The sequence below is a fragment of the Salmo salar genome, chromosome 21 (assembly GCF_965601325.2).
Source record: "Salmo salar chromosome 21, fSalSal1, whole genome shotgun sequence".
Lineage (NCBI taxonomy): Eukaryota > Metazoa > Chordata > Actinopteri > Salmoniformes > Salmonidae > Salmo > Salmo salar.
This window is the reverse complement of record NC_138311.1, coordinates 43,327,443-43,337,459: the sequence shown is the minus strand read 5'-3', so window position 1 is coordinate 43,337,459 and position 10,017 is coordinate 43,327,443. Positions and strand designations below refer to the sequence as shown.

Sequence of the window (10,017 nt, the reverse complement as noted above, 5' to 3'; positions counted from 1 at the left end):
GGCACATCAATGCGAGTTGTGGCAAGAAGGTTTGCTGTGTCTGTCAGCGTAGTGTCCAGAGCATGGAGGCGCTACCAGGAGACGTGGAGGAGGCCGTAGGAGGGCAACAACCCAGCAGCAGGACCGCTACCTCCACCTTTGTGCAAGGAGGAGCAGAAGGAGCACTGCCAGAGCCCTGCAAAATGACCTCCAGCAGGCCACAAATGTGCATGTGTCTGCTCAAACGGTCAGAAACAGACTCCATGAGGGTGGTATGAGGGCCTGACGTCCACAGGTGGGGGTTGTGCTTACAGCCCAACACTGTGCAGGACGTTTGGCATTTGCCAGAGAACACCAAGATTGGCAAATTCGCCACTGGCGCCCTGTGCTCTTCACAGATGAAAGCAGGTTCACACTGAGCACATGTGACAGACGTGACAGTCTGGAGACGCCGTGGAGAACGTTCTGCTGCCTGCAACATCCTCCGGTTTGGCGGTGGGTCAGTCATGGTGTGGGGTGGCATTTCTTTGGGGGGGCCACACAGCCCTCCATGTGCTCGCCAGAGGTAGCCTGACTGCCATTAGGTACCGAGATGAAATCCTCAGACCCCTTGTGAGACCATATGCTGGTGCGGTTGGCCCTGGGTTCCTCCTAATGCAAGACAATGCTAGACCTCATGTGGCTGGAGTGTGTCAGCAGTTCCTGCAAGAGGAAGGCATTGATGCTATGGACTGGCCTGCCCGTTCCCCAGACCTGAATCCAATTGAGCACATCTGGGACATCATGTCTCGCTCCATCCACCAACGCCACGTTGCACCACAGACTGTCCAGGAGTTGGCGGATTTATTGTCAGCACATTCAACTATGTAACGAAAAAAGTATTTAATAAGATTATTTCATTCATTCATGTTATTTTAGTGTTCCCTTTATTTTCTTGAGCAGTGTAGTATTAGTATCTTAGGTCATGTATCTGGCAAGGCAACCTGTCAGTATGGTATTTTGTTACAGCATTTCTGTCCTTGGAACAATTGTTTCCTCTTGTGCATGTGGTTCTGTATTTGTCCAACAGGAGACATAACTAACTCCCATAACTTAGTGTCAGTTCTATTCTTACCTCTCTCACATGATTCCCTCTTTTGTCCATGGTCAACCAACCAGGTGTTGACAACTCCAAACCTGAGGAAGGCAGGCACATAGCGCCCGAAACAGACTTCCCCATTAAATGTTCTGGAGTATACATTAACTGTACAACTTGAACTCCACACACAACCACTTTTAATATAAAAATAGTTTATACATCTTTGCTCATTGAAACACCTCCATTTGCACTATAAAACCCAATCCCCAAAACATAATTATAGTTAAGCGTGCACACTGAACTTGCTGACTTATCTGTGGTCGTAACAATATGTACATGTTCTTATAATCTAATTAATAAATATCTTTATAGGAGTAGAATGCTTAAGGTTATAAAATATAAATATGATTCCACTAGGATCAGGTCACTGGGTGTACATAAGAGTGACATCTTTAAAAGGGTCTATGGTAAGATACCTCACTGTGACAGTATTCTGACTGGCAAACGCAAGCATCCAACATGTTAACTTATTCCCTTTATAGTAGAGGTCGACCGATTAATCGGAATGGACGATTAATTAGGGCCGATTTCAAGTTTTCATATCAATCGGAAATCGGTATTTTTGGCCGCCAATTTATTTTTTTACACCTTTATTTAACTAGGCAAGTCAGTTAAGAACACATTCTTATTTTCAATGACGGCCTAGGAACGGTGGGTTAACTGCCTTGTTCAGGGGCAGAATGACAGATTTTTACCTTGTCAGCTCAGGGATTCAATCTTGCAATCTTACGGTTAACTAGTCCAACGCTCTAACCACCTGCTTTACATTGCACTCCACGAGGTTACGCGAATGCAGTAAGAAGCTAAGGTAAGTTGCTAGCAAGCATTAAACTTATCTTATGAAAACCAATCAATCAATCATAATCACTAGTTAAACTAGTAATATCATCAACCATGTGTAGTTATCTAGCCTGTCCTGCGTTGCATATAATCGCTTAGGTACACGATGCTCCAACCATAAACATCAATGCCTTTCTTAAAATCAATACACAAGTGTATATTTTTTTAAACCTGCATATTTAGTTAATATTGCCTGCTAACATGAATTTCTTTTAACTAGGGAAAATGTGTCACATCTCTTGCAAACAGAGTCAGGGTATATGCAGCAGTTTGGGCCGCCTGGCTCGTTGCGAACTAATTTGCCAGAATTTTACGTAATTATGACATAACATTGAGGGTTGTGCAATGTAACAGGAATAACGTTTTGTTTTCGAGATGATAGTTTCCGGATTCGACCATATTAATGACCTAAGGCTCGTGTTTCTGTGTGTTATTATGTTATAATTAAGTCTATGATTTGATAGAGCAGTCTGACTGAGCGGTGGTAGGCAGCAGCAGGCTCGTAAGCATTCATTCAAAATAGCACTTTTGTGCGTTTTGCCAGCAGCCCTTCGCAATGCATTGCGCTGTTTATGACTTCAAGCCTGTCAACTCCCGAGATTAGGCTGGTGTAACCCATGTGAAATGGCTAGCTAGTTAGCAGGTGCGCGCTAATAGCGTTTCAAACGTCACTCGCTCTGAGACTTGGAGTAGTTGTTTCCCCTTGCTCTTCATGGGTAACGCTGCTTCGAGGGTGGCTGTTGTCGATGTGTTCCTGGTTCAAGCCCAGGTAGGAGCGAGGAGAGGGACGGAAGCTATACTGTTACACAGGCAATACTAAAGTGCCTATAAGAACATCCAATAGTCAAAGGTATATGAAATACAAATCGTATAGAGAGAAATAGTTATTGTAGGAATGATAGGACTACTACCTAAAACATCTTACCTGGGAATATTGAAGACTCATGAAAGCTGGTGGTTCCTTTTAACATATGTTCTCATGTTCTGAGCAAGGAACTTAAACGTTAACGTTTACATGGCACATATTGCACTTTTACTTTCTTCTCCAACACTTTGTTTTTGCATTATTTAAACCAAATTGAACATGTTTCATTATTTATTTGAGGCTAAATTGATTTTATTGATGTATTATATTAAGTTAAAATAAATGTTCATTCAGTATTGTTGTAATTGTCATTATTATAAATAAAAATAATAAAAAATAAATAACAAAAAAAAAAAATTGGCCGATTAATCGGCATCGGCTTTTTTGGGCCTCCAATAATCGGCATCGAAAAATCATAAAATCGGTCGACCTCTACTTTATAGTGCACTACTTTTGGTCAAACGTAGTACATATAGTAAACTACTTTTGACCAGAGCCCTACGGGTACATTGTATAGGAAATAGGGTGCCATTTTGACCGACAGTTTGGATGACCCTGTACCCTGCCTAGCCAGTCTGGGCCCTTTTAAACAGTGGATATCTCTAGGGAAAAAGTAGCTGCATTTAGAAAACTAAACACATTATATTGCACACTTTTAAAAAAAGCACAAGTGCCATAACTGAACAACATGCCTCCCATGGTCATTAGAGAACAAGGTGCCATATGGGGTGCAGCAGAAATGTCCCCGGTAACATTGTTGCAACACAGCACCTCTTGAACAGGTATATGTAGGTAGGCACGGCAGTGTGTATACATCTGCTCGGCAGTGTTGCGACATTCCTTTAGGAAACGTCGATCTTCAAGTGCTCACACTTCATTCAAAAATGTACAAGCCGATCCTTTGATACCTCAGCCTCCATCTTATCCACATGACAACATAGCATTAGGCTACTTAAGCAATAAAGCCAGAGGTGTGGTATATGGCCAATATACCACGGTTAAGGGCTGTTCTTAGGGACGACGCAACGGGAAGTGCCTGGATACAGCCCTTAGCTGTGAAATATTGGCCATATTCCACAGACCCCAGAGGTACCTAATTGCAATTATAAACTGGTTACCAAGGTAACTAGAGCAGTAAAAATAAAATGTTTTGTCATACCCGTGGTATACCACTGCCAAAGCAGCATACAGGGCTCGAACCACCCAGTTTATATTGCATGTTAGGTTTGTTACAATAACGTAATGCACGTGTCATATCTTGGATGGGCCTTCACAAACTGTTGGCCTGATCAGGACATAAGGACCCCAGTCCCTTTCCCCTGATCTCACTACCATAGTATCTTACACACAGCCTTTCACTATAAACTGACTTTATTTAGGCCTTAGTAGAAGAGTTTTTATATCTCCACAAGAGGGCTATTATGAGCCATGTGCTCACCGCATGGGGACAGCACTAAGCTCTGAGGTGTGCCTACTGGCCAGAGGTGCTGATGGTTTCTTTGGGGTGAGAAGGCACCAGTAGGGGTCTATGGTGGAATAGGGGGGAGGAAGAGTGATGTAAGTCTGGGGAGAGGGGTATTCTGGGGGGTAGGGAAGTGGACAGAATCCAGCCACCAGCAGTTAATGGGTATAAAATCATTGGTTGTTTTCTGATAAGGCACTGCAGTGTTCAGGCATTTAACCTCTTCCCCCTCCCTTCACTCTCTCCCTGCCATGGCTGACTGTGTGCATGTGTGTGTGCGCAGAGAGAGGATGACCCGTTGGGGCACGCTACGTGTGGTGCACCTCATGAAACATGAGCTCTCTGGGGATCATGGTCTGTGCTCCGTACAGTTTCCCGGCCCGCCTCTCAAACGCCGACACGTTCTGCTTCACCACCTCGTCAAAGAAAACCGTGGCCAGCTGGGAATGCAGCAGGGAGCGGAACTCAAAGGAGATCTGGAGAGAGAAGAGACGGAGAGTGGGTGAGAGAGTAATCAAGACATATGATCCTGTATACATGCATGTGTGTGAGAGAAAAAGACCAGTGAGAGAAGAAAACAGTGCCAAAGATAGCAGAGAGGCATAGCTAGCTCTTAAGCAGACGCATACATGGGCACACAAAATACACTAACCCAGACACCCACAGTGCAGTGTGTTGAGGTACTTACAGAGAAGTCAACCGTGCAGGTGCGAGGGTAGCCTGGGAGGCCAGGGCTGAAGCGCCACACCGTCTCCAGGTGGTTGAAGAGCTTACCGTCTGAACAGGCAGCCTGGGGGTCAACACAGCCACGGTCAGACTGCTGATATAACCACAGTGGCTGCATTCCAGGTCGTCTTTATTAAAAAGGCCCACTACGAATCTCATAAGATTGCTATATAATATTTATGTAGTTCCTGAGATGCTAAACACTTCTCCAGACAGTGACATCTGATCATCTATTCAACGCAACAAAGACAAACTGGAACACACCCGGTGTCCATCTACGTCACAGCTGCTTATCTTATACCTGCTGATATCTCCCACCACTACTGCAGATACAGTAGTGGTGGGAGATATCAGCAGCTACTGCAGTGCCTTACCTTGACCAGGTGGGGGCGCACTGTGGTGACCAGCGAGGTGTAGTTTTCCACTACCGGGGGGAAGCCAACAGTCAGCTTGGCCTTACAGAACCCTGAGCGCCGGAACACCACGTCAGACTTCTTACACCAGGGAACGAAGTGAAGGTAGTTCTCCACCCCAGCTACCACTTCATACATCTCCAACATAGAGTACCTGAGAGAGAGGAGGCCTGGGTCAACATCTCTTACAGAGGGAGGAAAGAGTCCCATATAACCCAATAGTCCTAACTCTGACCTTAAATTCTATTTGTAATGTAGGTGAAGGTCATCAACGGAAGAAGACTTACTTAACAGGGATGATTGACATTCTCTGCCCCCATGTCTCAACTTGCCCGGGGACTAACTCAGTCAGACTATTGCAATTTCCCAGCAAATCATTACATAACAGCCTGGCAAATAGCCCAGGACACAGAATGGGTTGCTTTTAATAGTGTAAAATGTAGTGATTATGACCGTCACTGGATACATGAGTCATTGGCGGGAGCAGGACAGACAATACATAGAGAAACCACAGTATCTATATTCATTTCTAGGAGGCAGACTTGGGTTTAAATATTATTTGAAATCATTTCAAATAGGCTACTTTGTCTGTGCTCCACTGAACTGTTGCAATGGAACTAATAGAAAACTCCCAAACCATGACCACCTGGCAAACCATGACCACCTGGCAAACCATGACCACCTGGCAAACCATGACCACCTGGCAAACCATGACCACCTGGCAAACCATGACCACCTGGCAAACCAGGCAGGCTAAAGCAGACATTCAAATTACTTGAAAGATTTCAAACAGTATTTGAACCCAGACAAAAGGCAGGTCTGATTTCAGGGAGGCACAGTGACTGACCCCATGACGCGTCTCTCAGAGTACTCCTTCCTCTTGTTGAAGGTGTCAGCCAGGTTGAAGAAGGAGCGGGTGGGGGCCACGATGACTCTGGACGTGGGCATGACCCCCAGGAGGGGTGGCACCCTCATCATCAGGATCCCACATGAGGAGAGATATCTGTTCCAAAATAAGGAGAGCGGTGAGTCAGAAAACAACATAAGGGCCTATCATTTGCCAGTTTTCCATACACATCTCAGTGTCAAATTCACAATCATTTCTAAGTATCTAATTCCTATGTACGGACTGGCTGCATGACCGAATTCTCTGGACACCTCTTCCCGATAGCTGAACAACCAAACCGTCGGTGTATGTACGGGATTCGAAACTTTACGCTCGGCTGCTGAAGGGTGAGCTTTTAATAAAGTTAAATCAAAGCTAACTATGTCAAGATCAATGTAAGTGGCCAATGGTTCATCAGAGCCTCAGGTCTCTGAGCTCATGTTCTCACACTGCAGACGTTTACAAAAGCACCATGTGAAGGGGCCAATACAGCCACGGGGCAAAAAACTGTTAATACCAATACAATACAGAACAATACAGTACAATACAATACCAATACAGCCACGGGGCAAAAAACTGTTAAAAGGAACAGGACATTTTCTGGTGAAAACAGGTAGTGTTGGTTTCTAAGACAACTGCTTGGAATCCCTTTTCCACAAGCTACCAGTAACCAGAAATATGCAAAGTCAACCACAACATGCATCGGCTATACTTGCAGAATTTTGCTCTGTAAAACAAACTAAAAATACAGTGAATAGTCTTGGCATATAATTAAAACATTATAGAAATCATAAATCAACTCAGTAGGTTTGGCGCTATACTATCATTTGTGCATGGCTAAAGAAACCTATAGATTGGGTCTCCAAATTTCATCCCAAGTTATAAGGCCAGCATTTCATAAAATTCACTGTGGAAAAAGTGATGTTGATATGCTTCAGTTTGCTGCCATATGACTGAAAACAAAATGCGAAACCAGCAACAAAAAGGTAAAGTAGATCTATAACAATTGTAATTTATATTTACAAACCCCAAGTTGTAAGTTACAGTACATGGAGAACGGGGTTATTTCTATCTGAAAAAATGAAGTAGAGGTAGTTCCACTTGGAAGCGCCAGGATGAATGAGGTCGAGCATCATTATGTCCTGGTCAGAATAAGGCGCATCTGTAGACACACCTTCATTTCTTTGATCTCCACCCCCAACAAATAGCAGGTGTATAGCATGCCATTCTCATGCTTAAGTTCAAGGTCAGTATAGGCAGAGAGAGAACAGTGCATAACAAAGGGAATTACGTTCCATTTACGCCTGCTTAACTAGGGTTGATCTTCTCTATGTGACTAACCTAATGAAAGGCTTGTCAGCTACAGAGGCTTGAAGCTGAGAAAGACACAGGGTCCTCCTAGTGTCACATTTTCAGTTCAGATCCGGTTCAGTTCAGATCCGGTTCAGTTCAGATCCGGTTCAGTTCAGATCCGGTTCAGTAAGCAGTAAAGTGAACACACTGAATTCTGCACGGTGAGCACACCTGCTTCTGCCCCAGTGACAACTATTTCAGCGTAAAAATACAAATAAAAACACTTGCAAAGAGTGAGTGAGTCAGAAAATACCTTTGCCCAGAGGGAATCTCTGACTCAGAAGACAACCTCTCAACACACACACCTAGGATTATTCAAATAGTGGTTTCATTCCAATGAAAGGCAATATGCACACAAGAAGCAGACAACTGAATCAGTTCCTTTCAACACAATGCGTTCCGAGAGAGAGCTGCATCAGTGGAGAACATGCTTGTGGTGGCAGCTGTGTCCCTGACAGAAACAGATGATGGCCATCTGCCAGGTGCCATAACCTGGCTGGTCATTGCCACACGGGGACACAACGTCCCTGGAGGTCAGCATTGGGGAGAATGACTGATTGGACTACAGTAGTTATTATCACCACCAGCTTGGGTATTGTCACTTTGTAGCGTGATGTTATTTTGTGTAGCACTGCATGGGGTGAGGAATTCCAAAATTGTGAGGTCAATGAAATTCAATCCGTTTAGGTTAAGACACTGAGTCAGATTAAGAGCACCTACTGAATTCGCCTACTGCGCAGATGCAGTGCGTTTTTGAATGGGAACTCCTAAGACCCAGTGCAATTGTAAACTATTTAGCAGCTTCCTAACACATCCTCCTGGCATAGTGAGGAGTGCAACTAGGAGTTTGGTTTCATCACCCTAGGCAGTGCCTAATGCCTCGATCACACCGACAGGGTCATTGCATTTTGTGTTCACCAGAACTCCATTTCCAATGGAACGCTGCATTTGACTTTCAGCATTGCGTTCTGTGTGGTGCATACGTTGGATTTATCAAACGTATGCGTCAAACTGTATGCGTAGACGGTTTGAAATGATAACAGAAAGTTAAATGTTGAACTTTTGTTGCACACATATCCATATGATGCCGTGTACCATTTTGCAAAAGGACACTGTCCGTGTGATCGATGTGTTAAGCCCCAGATAACGTCCAAAGACAGATTGCGTAACACAGGTAGCTGGAAACATGGAAGTTTTCCAAACTTCTCTAATAACTTCAGCCACTTAGCTAACTGGATGAATGACTTTGGCATGTTAACCATTTCAGCCAGAGGCAGAGACAGCCAGGCACTGACTGATACTAGGAGGTAGTAGACAGTTTAGCCAACTAGCATTCTAAATGTAAACATGCCATAGATAAAATAACAATTTGTACAAACTGTAGCGAACCTCAACTAACGTAACATAATGCTTTCAAGAACACCTTTGCTTTTTATTTTATTTAAAAAGGCAAGAGTTAAGAACAAACGCTTATTTACAATGACGGCCTAGGAACAGTGAGTGGGTTAACTGCCTTGTTCAGGGGCAGAACGACAGATTTGTACCTTGTCAGCTCGGGGATTCGATCCAGCAACCTTTCGGTTTCTGGCTCAACGCTCTGACCACTAGGCTACCTGCCGGTGTTCAGTTCGAGAACCAAATGGGAAATCGTCCTCCAACGATTAAAAATAAAGTGTGTGATTATAGATCTATTCTTATAACTCGCAACCCACCCACTATGTACCGAGTACCCATGACTACCCCTGCCATAGCTAACGTTTAGCAATCACGCAACAGCCCCAATTAATTATCAAAACAGTTAGCTAAAATGACATGTTTGGCTAGTTATACGAATCTGTTAGCTAACGTTAAATAACTTAAATAAGTAAGCTAACTAAAGTTGTCTGCTAAAGTTAATTTATGAGACAGAAAAGCAGATTGACCGGCTTGACAAAAAGCAGCTGAGGCAAACTAAGCTAACAACCTGCTAGCGAACTTTAGCTTCATCGAGAAAAATGCGAACTGTAGGTAGGCTAATGCTAGCAGTAACTTGATCATTTTCAGGTTTTACAATTGTACATAAAATACGAACAGCAGTTACCTTACGCCAATCCTTTTAGGTGTTTCTCGGCTGGCTGTGACGGGTAACTTTTTTATACATTCTAATACCGCTCTCCTTAGTCCCCGCATACCTCTCGCCATCTTCACTGCGATGATCTCTTTTCTGCTTCTCTCAGTGGCTAGCTACTTCTCCCGCAGCAACGCTTATTCCTTCGTGGACGCGCCTTCTCTAACAAGCGCAATGATTGGAGAATAGTTATCTGTTAAGAGTTTTCATTGGTCACTGTATACATCCGTCACCCTAAAACTGTTGAC

General features: G+C 43.9%; 1 protein-coding gene across 1 annotated transcript; it reads right to left on the bottom strand.

The window, feature by feature from the left end:
- Positions 1-1,237: 1,237 nt before the first annotated feature.
- Positions 1,238-9,915, bottom strand: LOC106582315 (coenzyme Q-binding protein COQ10 homolog B, mitochondrial). The gene is made up of 5 exons (XM_014165274.3): positions 9,743-9,915; positions 6,271-6,426; positions 5,385-5,577; positions 4,973-5,074; positions 1,238-4,760 (listed from the first exon to the last, which is right to left on the bottom strand). The coding sequence occupies exons 1-5, from the start codon at positions 9,841-9,843 to the stop codon at positions 4,593-4,595; spliced, it is 720 nt and encodes a 239-aa protein (XP_014020749.1). The 5' UTR covers positions 9,844-9,915; the 3' UTR covers positions 1,238-4,592.
- Positions 9,916-10,017: the final 102 nt, after the last annotated feature.

Bases quoted from the DNA above. Each gene is read 5' to 3' on its own strand.
- LOC106582315 (XM_014165274.3), bottom strand. From the start codon at position 9,843: ATGGCGAGAGGTATGCGGGGACTAAGGAGAGCGGTATTAGAATGTATA. The intron at 5,578-6,270 runs GTCAGTCACTGT...CCTCTCTCTCAG, and splicing joins TCTGAGAGACGCGTCATGGG to GTACTCTATGTTGGAGATGT. The intron at 4,761-4,972 runs GTAAGTACCTCA...TTCTCTCTCCAG, and splicing joins CCTGCACGGTTGACTTCTCT to ATCTCCTTTGAGTTCCGCTC.